The sequence below is a fragment of the Solenopsis invicta genome, chromosome 11 (assembly GCF_016802725.1).
Source record: "Solenopsis invicta isolate M01_SB chromosome 11, UNIL_Sinv_3.0, whole genome shotgun sequence".
Taxonomy (NCBI): Eukaryota; Metazoa; Arthropoda; class Insecta; order Hymenoptera; family Formicidae; genus Solenopsis; species Solenopsis invicta.
In genome coordinates, this window is record NC_052674.1 from 4,142,636 (window position 1) to 4,156,265 (window position 13,630).

Genomic DNA, 13,630 nt, shown 5'->3' on the forward strand with positions numbered 1-13,630 from the left:
ATTTATTTTTATATATGTAAACGGATTTAACAGATGTGCATGTATATAAATACTGCAGCTATTTATTATTCATATCTTGCAGAATTTTATTATGTGGCATATAATATTGTAATATAATTTTATTCTTTTTTATGGCAATAAAATGCATGTATATTACAGCGTTTATTATTTATTATTGATATATTAATAATAAGATTAATATTAACGAAAAAGACATGTTATTAAAATATTTTACACGAACATTCGTTTAACGAGCATTATTTATGTTGCCGACTTCTACAATTATAACAGTTATTTAATTATAAAGTAAACCAAACTAAGTGTGCTAAATTAAAGACAGTTCACCGTGATATGTGCCGATAATCTCGAAAAAAATTTGTTGACGGTAGCTTCGGCTCTGCGCTAATTCGTAACGAGCACTGATTGACGGAAAAGGGTCTGAAGTGAATAATAACATGTGGGACTGTTCAGAAGTATTCACTCGTGTGAATGTAACTGCCACTACTACACACTAATAAGCCGTTCAGAAAATTTAGTACGTACTCGCTATGCATTCGGGTAAGATCATGGAAACGTAGAGAGAATCATACCGAGTGCCATCAAATCACCCGTTGAAAAAAACAAAAGAAATCGATATGTGCCAGTGTGTTACTTTGTCGTTTGGGAACACAACATTCAAGGGTACACGGTATCCCCACTACTTTTCCATTAAAATCATTGAAGCATACCAACGAGTGATGTTCCTGAACACAACTTGGCTTGATTCGACAATGACAAGACGGCACTTTAAACGGTACTGTTGTAACTGAAGCAAAAATTGGCGCAACTAGAGCTCCAAATAATAAAATAAAATTTAAATCAATTAAGATAAACAAAAAAGTTATTGTAATCTTAACAAAATATCGTATGCCAGACGGACTGTACTTCGATGGACACCTTCGTCAGTGAGACCTTGTCGAACGCTCATGAACATTTGAAACATTGTGCTCTTTGAGTTTTCAAAGTGTCAAAGAAGTCGCATAAATCTTTCATTTTGGTCGATATTTAAAAAATTGAAGTGACACGATTGAAGTTAAATCTTTCATAAAGTGGGTGGTGTAAATTTTACAGAATGGATACTAATAATGTAAGTAATAATAATTAAACACTAATAATTATTTTATATACAATAGACATATTTTTTGAAAGTTTGGTTATAAATTTTAAAATATTTAAGAAATTTATTTATAGACATTTATTGGAGGCAACAAAACTAACATATTGCAATGGCAAGACTATCTTGTGATCGGCGTAATTATGTCAGTTTCTGTCATAATCGGACTCTACTACCGATTCAGCGGTGGTCGACAACGTACTGCAGCGGTTAGTTTATAAAAAAAATCAATTTCTATGAAAAGGATCAATTCGTCATTGAACCAATGCAATCGCGATAATCGCATATGGCATATCAATGTCGTTATACATACATGCGATCAATTACATTTTGCAATAAAAATTACTATTCGCGTAAATTATGGAGCATCAGTAATAAACAGGCGGAGAATCTTTTAATAAATGTTCAGTAGTATAAATGATTTCCTTTATATGAGACTGCTATTTAATCAATCGCACATTTATCATCGATAGGAATACTTCTCCGCGGACAACTCATTAGGTATCTTACCGTTCTCAATAGCAATGATGGCTTCCCAAGTATCAGGAATTACTATGCTTGGAATAAATGGGGAAAGTTACATCCGAGGCCTGATGATTGTATTATTGTATAGCACCGGGATTTACGTCGTGCCAATTATGGCCTTTTGTTATCTACCAGTCTTTTTCGAGCTGAAGATTATAAGCATTTATGAGGTAATAGTCTTACGATATCGGATAAGGTAATTGCTGCATGAGTAATTCGGTATCGTTTACTAAGTATAAACAATACTTCAATGCTCTTAGATCACCTACATCATTTATCAACACGCAAAATTATAATGAAATAAATTAAATCTGTTTCCCAAATTTTAAACAAAGAAAAGGTAAAGACTTTAAAAATTTGTAAAATTATTTTGAAAATGTAAATTAAACTTTTCAAAAATAATTCGACCAAACTTTGAACAAAATTTTTTATATTTAATTTAAATCTTTCATAAGATTGTACCTAAATGATTATAGGAAAAAAGCATTTGACGAATATATGTATATTTCTTCAGATTCGTGATATAATTCTTTTTGTATATCATTTTTTTTTCTTTTAGTATCTGGAAAAACGATTTGGATTGAACATGCGGTTGCTCGTAAGCGCAGCTAATTTTATACAAACAATGTTATTTACCGGAGTGGTACTGTACGCTCCTGCGTTAGCTCTCGAAGCTACCACAGGCTTGTCTAGTACCATGAGCATTTTGGTACTCGGTACAATCTGTACCATTTATTGCACGTTAGGTGGCATCAAAGCGGTTTTGATCACCGACATCTTCCAGGGCTTGCTTATGATAATCGCTCTTTTCATCATTATTATCACTATTGCCCAGAACATCGACGGAGGAATCGGTACCATTTGGCGAATAGCACAAGAGGGAGATCGTACACATTTTTCTGAGTAATTAAAATAAGTCGATGGTACAATGAATAATGAAGTAAATAAAATAATCGAACTACTAATGCTTTTGTTATTTAGAGCATCTTTAGATCCAACTGTACAATACACGTGGTGGAGTCTTTTAATCGGAGGAGGATCAATAAATTTGGCATATATGGGGGTGAATCAGGTGCAAGTTCAACGTTTAATGACTGTTAAGTACGTCAATATATATTCATATTTCACAATAAAGATTTTTAACATCCTTTCTTTTCTTCTTTTTAAAGCTTTAATAACCAATCAAATTTTTTTATTATAATAACTTTCGAAAAGAAATCTAAAGCTAAAATTCACATGTTATCAAAGATACCAAAAATATAAATTTTAAATAAATTAATTAGAATTAAATTTTATATAATTAAACAAATAATATGCAATATAAAAACATAAAAATATAGAAAGTAAATAAAGAAATATTAATTACTAGATTATTAAATATCCGTTTAAAATAAATGTTTTTGTATACATGACAATCGTATTTTATTCCCGCAGAAACGTAAAAATGGCTACAAATGCGCTATTATTATGTGTTCCATTCGTCTTCTTGGTAGGCTTTTTATCATGCTTCGCCGGATTATCAATTTACGCGGTCTATAAAGATTGCGATCCCGTTGTTTCCGGAAAAATTTCGACCTATGACAAAATATTGCCTTATTTCGCCGTGGAGAATTTATCACCTGGAGTGGTTGGTTTTATCGTTTCCGGTGTTTTTAGCGCCAGCCTAAGCACGATTTCCGCTATGATGAATTCGTTAGCTGCTGTGGCACTCGAGGACTATGTAAAGCCACTACATCGAAAATTTGGAAAGGATTTATCAGACAAAAAATCCACTTTGATAGCCAAACTTCTTACTGTTTTAAATGGCATTATTTCCATGTGTTTAGCGTTACTTGCGACGACAATGGGTACAATAGTTACCATTGCCTTTAGCATTGACGGAGCTATTGGCGGACCGATTTTAGGTATTTTTACTCTCGGAATGTTCACTGAAAGTGCTAACGAGGTGGGAACAATTGTTGGCTCGATTACAGCTTTAATTGTTTGTTTGTGGGCCGTTTTTGGGCAACCTAAACCACCAGTTCCAAATTTACCAATATCCGTCGAAGGTTGCGCGAATTCTACAGCATTGATACTTACTAAACAAATGGATTTTAACAGGTAGGAGAAAAAATGTTGCGAAATCGCTATTCTGTCTATCATTTACAAATATTAAAGTTGCGCAATATATCTTTGGGTATCTTAACTAAAACGTATTAAAAAATTGTATTTGCGTAATATTTAAAGTAAGGTTACTACTAAAATTTCATATTTATGTAATGTTTTCGAAAATATCCATATTTATCATTGCATTTATGTCGCTTTTCCATATAATTAAAGAAAAAAAATTCATATTAAAAATAACTATAAAAACAGATTTATCAAAGACATATAAGCACTAATTCGTTTGACAGATAAGCTTCATTCCTGCTTTATTTAACATTACGAAATACCACAAGAAAAATGACTTCTTGCTTACTGTTTGAACTATACAAGACATTTATTGGATTATATTTAATTTTTTTTTCATAAATTATTATTTCTCTTTTACAGTACTATACAACCAGAGCAATCATACTTCTATTTATATCGCATCTCCTATTTATGGTACAATCTTATAGGATTGGTGATCACTCTTGTAGTTGGATATGTGGCGAGTATTATAGTTCGATATATTCAAGGCGCAAATAATATCGAACACGATCCAAGATTATTTATACCGTTCGTGGCTGCCAGAATTAGGCAGCGGCGCCAGGAAGCAGAAAAAACCACGATGAGTTAAATCTGTGTTTTGAAATTTAACTGTATAAGATGATTTTTAAAATTAAATAACTGGTAATTAATTAAAATGCATTATTTCGTCAAATCACAATAACCCAATAACAAATGTATAATAACAATAAACAGACTGTATAAATAAAGTAATTATACGAAATATTACAATTAAAATTGCTTGTGCTTTAGTTGATCTTAAATTAATTCTTATACATCTAAACGGATTTAATAGATGTGCATGTACATAGTCGTAAATAGTGCTGTAATTGATTATGTCTTGCATAGAATTTTGTAGCGTTGCACATTTTATTACAATAAAATGGTATTTTTATGACAATAAATAATATATGTCAGTAACATCGAACAAAATTCGAGTGTTACAATATTTTGGCAGTAGCTTTGTCTCTGCACAAATTTGTAATTTGTAACGAGCACTGAGTGGCGGAAAGGGTCCAAAGTGAATAATGTGGCATGTGAAACTACGTTTGAAAACACTTACTGGTGTGCCATTAACACATCGCTGTTCGGAAAATTCAGTGTGCATTCGCTGTGCATTCGGGTGAGATCATTCGGAAACGTAGAGAAAATCATACAGAGTGCCGCTAAATTACCTGTCGAAAAAACAAGTTTGTGCCGGTATGTTACTTTTTCGTTCGGGAAAACTCAACATTTGAACGCACGCGGTATCCTCACTGCATTTTCAGTGAAATCACCGACGCACACCAACAAGTCATGTTTGCGAACACAACCAGGGTCGATTCGATGATGACATGCCGGCGATTTACACAGTAATGCTGAAATTGACGCAAAAATTGACGTTGTTATATCTCCAAATAATAATAAGGTAATATTTGCTATATGTCTCCATATTACCAATTATTTGTACATTTTTGTAACTATTCTTTGTTCCTAAAATAATTGTACTTACTGACATAATACCAGGAAACATCAAGATCAAAACATAATTATACGAATGATTATTATGTTGATGTAACAGTGATATAAGAGAAATGTACTCGTCGCCTTCATATGCTTGCGCAAAACAAGTTTCGTACTATTTCTTATTTCATCATCATATTATGATGTTATCTAACATCTCTTAATTCTTGTCTTCTTATCTTTAAACGCATGAACTACTTTTACGGCATTCTAAGATCAGAATGTGTACACAAGAAACCTGTTCATAACCAGTCGAAACAAAAATTTAATGGCGTATACTAGAAATATAAATGCTGAACGATATAATATTGGCAAAGACATTTTCTTAGATAGATTTAATTATGGTTATTATTTAATTAACATCGGAGTTAAACGTATCTATCAATAGGTAGTTTCTACCTGTCTCTTTTCATTTTCATCGTTAAGTGAATTGATCCATCGCATCAATTGGCGTGTAAAGATAATCATCTTGAACGATATTGAACGTCTACAACGCATTAAATTAAGGTTGAGCCTTATCCAAGGATCGCAATCTAGTCTTTCCTCAGGATTCAATGTGTTTCAAACAGTATATCTGTACTTAATATTATAGCTGTCGACCACACATTTGTAAAATTGCTTAACTAAAAAGCTTCCTTTAATATTATATGACATGTATATATAGATAATAAACGTAAACATAAATCTAATATAATTTTTGGCGTAACTCAGTTTTTATTATCACTAATACTTGTTAATAATGTATCATTAATACTTGTAATAGTTAAAACGTATTGTCTACCTGATCATTAAATAATAATAAGCGGCATGTTAAAGTGTCTATTATACATTACGAAATCTAATTTACTGATGAAATTTCCGTGGTTTGCGTGCTTTAACGCTAAACTTGCCGAGCAATTCTTTACGTAATATTTCTCATGCGTTTTATAGCATGCAATGGAAGCGGACACATTCATCAGTGAGACCTTGTCGAATACTCATGAACATTTGAAACTTTATGCTCTTTGAGTTTTCGAAGTGTCAAAGAAATCGTGTTTAATCTTTTAATTTGGTGAATATTTCAAAAATTCAACGATTTAAGTCAAATCTTTCATCAAGTGGATGGTGTAAATTTCACAAGATGGATACTATATATAATAGTGTAAGTAATAATAATTAAATACTTATAATCACTATATACATAAGACTTATTTTATGAAATTTTGATTGTAAATTTTAAAATACTTAAGAAAATATTGTGTAAATTAATTTGATGTCTTTAGATTTATTCGTTTCACATTATCAATTTTTAAATTAAAATATTTTCTTGCCTCATAGCAGTTTTAAAATATTTTCTTGACTTATACTATCTGTGTTTACAAAACTCCATGTAACTTAGTTGTATAATAAATATAATGAATTATATTAAAAAATCAATTGTATTCAATGGTTACTGACAAAATGTATTATACACTGAATTCTTTTTTTGCATTTAAATTAAAAAAAAACAAGGAAAGTAATTTAGTTTTGTAATAATCGCTCGGTCATTATGTTGCAAAGATAAAAAAGAAAGTAATTTTTAATCGTAGTTGGAAAGTTTTGTCATACCTAACGTATTTAAATTTGATTCCATTAAATTTTTACTTATTTTCCGGTCTCTACTGTAACATCACTTATCTGACTTTCATTTCGAAGATATGAAAAAGTGCATCAATAAATTCATCGAATTCAAATAACCATATTTTCAGATAGAATATGGTAGTTTGTTCAAAAAGTGAAACAAAATTATATCAAACAACTTATACCTTAAGTTTGAATTACTCATAAATAAAATTTAAAATTTTCTAAAGACGCCAAATTTATTTACACGTAATAACTTCATTATTTTAACGTTGTTAGCCAAACATGTTCTAAAATATTGTTATATTGTTAAGAAACTATGGTATACAAATTTTTAAACCAATCATTTAATAAATAGTAATAAAAAACAACTTGCTCATTATTATTTATTTATAGACATTTATTGAAGGGGAAACTAACAGACTGCAATGGCAAGACTATCTTGTGATCGCCGCAATTATGTCGATCTCTGTCATTATCGGACTCTACTATCGATTCAGCGGCGGACGACAAAGCACTGCATCGGTTAGTTTACAAAAAAATCAATTTCTACGCAAGGGATCAATTCGTCATTGAACAAATGCAATCGCGATAATCGCGCACGGTATATTAATGCCGTTACGTACGTGATCGATCACATTTTGTGATAAATATTATTATTCGCGTAAATTATGGGCCATTGGTCAATAATAAATTATTTTCCAGTCAATTTTTCAAATGTTCAACGTTAGAATTAACTGTTGCTATGATTTGACTCAATAACCCGAGAAACGCTAATCGAAAATCTTAAATGTCGAATGATAGATTTATTTAAACTTATATCGTGATCATCTAATAAAAGCGTTTAATTGCTTGTCGTCATTATAGAGTAAATAGAACATGTTCTTTGTTATCTTATTTTTTATGTATACTTAAAGAAAAAGTGCTTAAAAGTAATTATTTTGCCAACTATAATTTTCCAAAGAATACCAGAAACTTCTTCTATAAATGTATAAAAAATTGATTTAAACTGACGTTTTTATTACCAACGTGGATATTTTTCTTGACAAATTTCATAGTCAGGCAATTCAATATTTTGCTGATTAATATTAAAATCGTTACGATAAGATAACCTTGCCTTAAAAAAACAAAACGATTGAAATTTATGTTAATAGATTTGATACGTATTGCGATAACAACTGACGGAGAATCTTTTAAGTTAACATTTCGTAGCATAAATAATTTCCTCTGTACGAGACTGCTGTTTAACCGATCGCACAATTATCATCAATAGGAATACTTCTCCGCAGACAACTCATTGGGCATTTTACCTCTATCAATCGCAATGATGGCATCTCATGTATCAGGAATTACTATGCTAGGAATGAGCGGGGAAAGTTATATCCGCGGTCTGATGATTGTAATATTTTATACCACCGGGATATACATCGTGCCAATCATAGCATTTTGTTATCTACCAGTATTTTTCGAGCTGAAGGTTGTAAGCATTTATCAGGTAATTATCTGATGATGTCGGACAATGTAATTGTTACATGAGAATTCCGGTATCGTTTACTAGTCTAAGTAATGTTTCAGTGCTCTGAGATCACCTATGTCATTTAATATCACAAACATATAATTGAACAAGTTATGTGTTTCGTAAATTTTAAACAAAGAAATAATAAAAAATAAATTAAAAGATTTTTTTAATTACTTCAAAAATAAAAATTAAATTATTTCGAAAATGATTGAAGTAAATTATTTAAAAAATTATATATTTCATTTAAAGCTTTAAGAAGTTTGTTCCTAAATAATTACACGAGAAAAGTAATTTGGATCAATGTATTTTCTGAGTCATTCGTGGTATGAATTTTTATATACATTTCCCTTTTTTTTTTTAGTATCTGGAAATGCGATTTGGGTTGAATTTGCGGTTGCTCGTAAGTGCAGCTAATTTCACTGAAACAATGTTATTGACCGGAGTGATACTATACGCTCCTGCGTTAGCTCTCGAAGCTACCACAGGCTTGTCTAGTACCATGAGCATTTTGGTACTCGGTACAATCTGTACCATTTATTCAACGTTAGGTGGTATCAAAGCGGTTTTGATTACCGATATCTTCCAGGGCTTACTTATGCTACTCGCACTTTCCATCATTATCATCATTATCACCCAGAACATCGACGGAGGAATCGGTGCTGTTTGGCGCATCGCACAAGAGGGAAATCGTACACATTTTTCTGAGTAATTAAAATAAGTCGATGATACAATAAATAATGAAGTAAATAAAATAATCAAACTACTAATGCTTTTGTTATTTAGAGCATCTTTAGATCCAACTGTACAATACACGTGGTGGAGTCTTTTAATTGGAGGAGGATCAATAGGTCTTGCATATATGGCAGTGAACCAGGTGCAAGTTCAACGTTTAATGACTGTTAAGTACGTTAATGAATATTCATATTTCATAACAAAGACATTTAATAGCCTTTCTTTTTTTTTCTTTAATCTTTGATAACACATAAAACGTTTTTTATCACAATTTCGCAAAGTAATCTGAAGCAACAATTCACATATAGTTAAAATTATCAAAGATATAAATTTCAAGTTTCTTATTTTTAATTAAACAAATATAAACGTTCAATATAATAAAATAAAATCCATTAATTAAAAAATTAAAAAATATTGATCATTAGATAATTTGTTTTATTAAATACTCGTTAGAATTATTGTTATTGTACATATAACAATCCTATTTTATTTCCATAGAAACGTAAACGTGGCCACAAAAGCACTGTTACTGTGTGGTCCATTTATTTTCGTGGTAGGCTTTTTAACATGCTTCGCCGGATTAACAATTTACGCGGTCTATAAAGATTGCGATCCTGTTGCTTCTGGAAAAATTTCGACCTATGACAAAATATTGCCGTATTTCACCGTGGAGAATTTATCACCTGGAGTAGTTGGTCTTATCGTTTCCGGTGTCTTTAGCGCCAGCCTAAGCACGATTTCCGCTATGATGAATTCGTTAGCTGCGGTGGCACTCGAGGACTATGTAAAGCCATTACACCGAAAATTTGGAAAGGATTTATCAGACAAAAGGACCACTTTGATAGCCAAACTTCTTAGTACTATAAATGGCATTATTTCTATGTGTTTAGCGTTACTTGCGACAACAATGGGTGGAATAGTCGCCATTGCCTTTAGCATTCATGGAGCTATTGGCGGGCCGATTTTAGGAATTTTTACTCTCGGAATGTTCACTGAAAGTGCTAACGAGGTGGGAACTATTATTGGCTCAATTACAGCGTTAATCATTTGCTTGTCGGCCGCTTTCGGTCCTAAACCACCAGTTCCAAAGTTATCGGTATCGATCGAAGGTTGCGCGAATTCTACATCGATGCTTACGGAACAAACGTATTTTAACAGGTAAGTTATTTTCAAAAATCATAGCAATTCGATGTTCAATCAATATCGTTTACAAATATTGTGCATTATATCTTTGATTATTAAAATGTATAACAAATTCTGCATGATATTTTAAGTAATCTTACATAATATTTAAAGTAATTTTTAGGTATTATTAAAATTTCAAATTTATATAATGTTTTCAAAATCAATAAAATTATTCGTACTTTTAAGAGATTGCGTAATTCAAATCGATTTTTCAGATAAGAAAAATGAAACATACAAAAAAAATCACGTTGTAAATAACTCTGAAAACAGACTTATCAAAGACGCATTAGCATTAATTGGTTCGACAGATGAGAATAATTCCTAAATCTGCTATCTTTATCTATGTGTCTAATATTCTTTTATGTATTGTACATTTTTAAAGTACATATTAAAAAATCAAAGATTTAAACTTAGAGATTCACAACAAAACATTTCCTTTAAAGTGAAAGATTTACCTCGATCAATGATCAAATATTAACACTACGACACTATAAGAAATAAATGCAGTACATGTTTACAATTGCTAGCCATTTATCTCGCTCATTGTAGACCAAATCGAACAACCATAAATTTATCTTAGGGAAACAGATAGGGGAGAAAGAACGGCCCGCCGATACATGGCCGTATCGCGCGACGATTACAATATGAATTATCGACACACTATCGTAACTCTTTGAAATTCACGATGCGTCAGTGTTGCTATGCGCGCGAAGATATCTCATTCCGCTATAATTAGTTGGAAATTAAGCGCCACTTCTTGATCTTTTTTACGCTTTTTCATGAACGATAATTGCTAGCCATTTATCTCGCTCATTGTAGACCAAATCGAACAACCATAAATTTGGTATAACCGCAATAGGTAAATAACGTTGATTACACCCGTTAATAAACTAAAATTACGGTTGTCTCGCCGATTCCTAACTGTATCATTATTAGCAGGATCAGATACGGGGTAACTCCGGTATATACTATACGTATCTTAACTTTAATTTATCAAGTACTATTTACTGTGTATTATTTTCTTATATTTTAGAAAAAAGATTTTATATTTTTATATATATAAAAAAAAAATACTTTAAAAGTTGTTATATTTTTGCCTTATATCCTATAAAGGAGGAACAAATGACAACTCTTGTATAAGATATGTGAACAAAAAATACAAGTACTAAATACTTCTATAATACTTTACTGCATTCCATCCTACTCTCACTATCCATCTATACCTATACTTATGTGTCAAGTAACCGCGAAGTCTTTTACACTTTCTAGAATAATCATTTTAATAGATTATAATACATGGTTACGCTACCTTATTATCTTAACAAATCGATTTATTTCACAATGGTTTTATTAATATTAACAGTAAAAATCTGAAATCACGATACAATGGCATAAAATCTCATAATAAAATAATTGCATATTTTTAATGTAAATTTCATGTAAATTACTTTCACTTTTTCTATTTTTCCTGACTTTTGCGGTGTAAAGCCTCGTAAATATCGGAGTTACCCTATTAGACAGCGAGGATTTGTTTAAATTGACCGGTCCATTTTCAACGTAAAATTGAAGGCGAGAAGTAAAGATAAATGATCTGATCTAATTGAAATCATCTCAAGGATAGCAGATAATAATAATAAATGCATTTCTCGTAAATATAATTTAAGTGCAAATAATGTTTTCATCACTTAAGAAAGGAAATGTTTTGCTAATTAATTATTTTGTATTACAAAACAGGGAAGAGAAAGTGGAGAAAGTAATATTACTACATTTACGATATTGCAAGAAAAAAGACTTTTTCTTTACCGTTTAAACTATACAAAACCTTCAATGGGTTATATTTAATTTTTATGAGTTACTGTTTCTCTTTTGCAGTACTATAAAACCAGATCCGTCGTCGTACTTCTATTTGTCTCGCATCTCCTATTTATGGTACAATCCTATAGGACTGGTGATTACTCTGGTAGTTGGATATGTGGCGAGTTTTATAGTTCGGCGTATTCAAGGCGGAAATAATATCGAACATGATCCAAGATTATTTGTACCATTCCTGGCCAAAAGGATCAGACGGCGCCGCCAGAAGGCAGAAAAAACCACGAACAGTCAAATATTTGTTTTGGAACTTGACCGTATAAGATAATTTTATAATTATTCAGAATGCATTATCTCATTAAATCAAACGCAATAATCCAATTATATATAAATATAATAATTGACAGACTGTACAAATACAGTTATTGAAAATGTTACAAGTGATTATGTTATTTAGATGATGTTTACTTAATTCATTTTTATATGTCTAAACAGATTTAATAGATATACATAGTCATAAATAGTTTTACTATTTATTATGCATTATTCATGTCTTGTATAGAATTTTACAGTGTTGCATTATTATAATAAAATTGTATTTTTATGATGATATAAATAAAACGCATGTATCACAGTGTTCAGCATTTTTTAACATTGATATTTTAATAACAAAATTAACATTTACGAAAGAAACATGTTATTAAAAGAGTTTGCATAAGCTTACATTTTTCGGACAATGTTAATGTTGCTAAATTGTGCAATTATAGAGCTATTATCCAATTATAAGGCAAACAAAAACTTGTGTATCGAATCGGCGACAACCCATCGCGATGCATGCCGGTAAACTCGAACGAAATTCGCGCATTGCAATTTTTCGACGGCGGCTTCGTCTCCGCATTAATTTGCAATTTAACGAGTACTGATTGGCGGAAAAAGGTCCGAACGAGATAATGCGGCATGTCGGCCGATTCGACGAGCCGGCGATTTAAACGGAACGATTCCGCTGTGTTACCGTCGAAATTGGCGCGACTTATCTCGTAATCGTCTACAGCCAATTATCGTGTTCAGCACGAGCAGGCTTTTAATTCGTTTAATCGAGCTTCATCTCCGGAACGTTACTACCTCTTGCGTGGCGCATGATTGAACGGTGAAAGAAAGAAGCGGTAATTGATACTTTGAGGGAAATTCGCAAACGCGTTTACGAATTACTGTTAAAATGTTTATAGCAGATTATCGTATCCTTTTATTATTTAGTCTCGTTTCGTGCAAAAAATTGACGAATTAATTTTTGTGGCGACATTTGTTTAAATTTCAAGGCATTATAAATTTAAACACGCTGAAACGTGATAACTTCGAAACATGTTAGTGTAATGTAAGTCGATTATGATTTTTTTAAATTACGTGATCTTTCATGT

At 31.4% G+C, this 13,630-nt stretch overlaps 3 protein-coding genes across 11 annotated transcripts in view; 2 read left to right on the top strand and 1 right to left on the bottom strand.

The window, feature by feature from the left end:
- The window catches only part of LOC105194673 (tensin-1), a 203,578-nt gene that overhangs the window by 149,409 nt on the left and 40,539 nt on the right, over nt 1-13,630 (bottom strand). The gene's annotated exons all lie outside the window — the stretch shown is intronic.
- LOC105194670 (putative sodium-dependent multivitamin transporter) lies at nt 543-4,506 on the top strand. Of its 3 annotated transcripts, none has more exons than XM_011159708.3 (7): nt 543-1,126; nt 1,231-1,362; nt 1,676-1,848; nt 2,238-2,581; nt 2,660-2,779; nt 3,113-3,778; nt 4,211-4,468. In XM_011159708.3, exons 2-7 carry the CDS (start codon nt 1,266-1,268, stop codon nt 4,437-4,439), a joined length of 1,629 nt encoding a protein of 542 aa, XP_011158010.2. In that variant the 5' UTR covers nt 543-1,126; nt 1,231-1,265; the 3' UTR covers nt 4,440-4,468. The 3 variants fall into 3 exon arrangements, with proteins under 3 accessions (XP_011158010.2, XP_039310983.1, XP_025986631.2); XM_039455049.1 differs by having other exon boundaries at nt 545-1,126; nt 1,627-1,848; nt 4,211-4,506; XM_026130846.2 differs by lacking the exon at nt 543-1,126 and having other exon boundaries at nt 1,217-1,362.
- LOC105194669 (putative sodium-dependent multivitamin transporter) lies at nt 6,118-12,852 on the top strand. 2 transcript variants are annotated; one of them, XM_011159706.3, is made up of 7 exons: nt 6,118-6,512; nt 7,367-7,495; nt 8,260-8,465; nt 8,851-9,194; nt 9,273-9,392; nt 9,720-10,379; nt 12,279-12,852. In XM_011159706.3, exons 2-7 carry the CDS (start codon nt 7,399-7,401, stop codon nt 12,541-12,543), a joined length of 1,692 nt encoding a protein of 563 aa, XP_011158008.1. In that variant the 5' UTR covers nt 6,118-6,512; nt 7,367-7,398; the 3' UTR covers nt 12,544-12,852. The 2 variants fall into 2 exon arrangements, with proteins under 2 accessions (XP_011158008.1, XP_011158007.1); XM_011159705.3 differs by having other exon boundaries at nt 6,123-6,512; nt 8,244-8,465.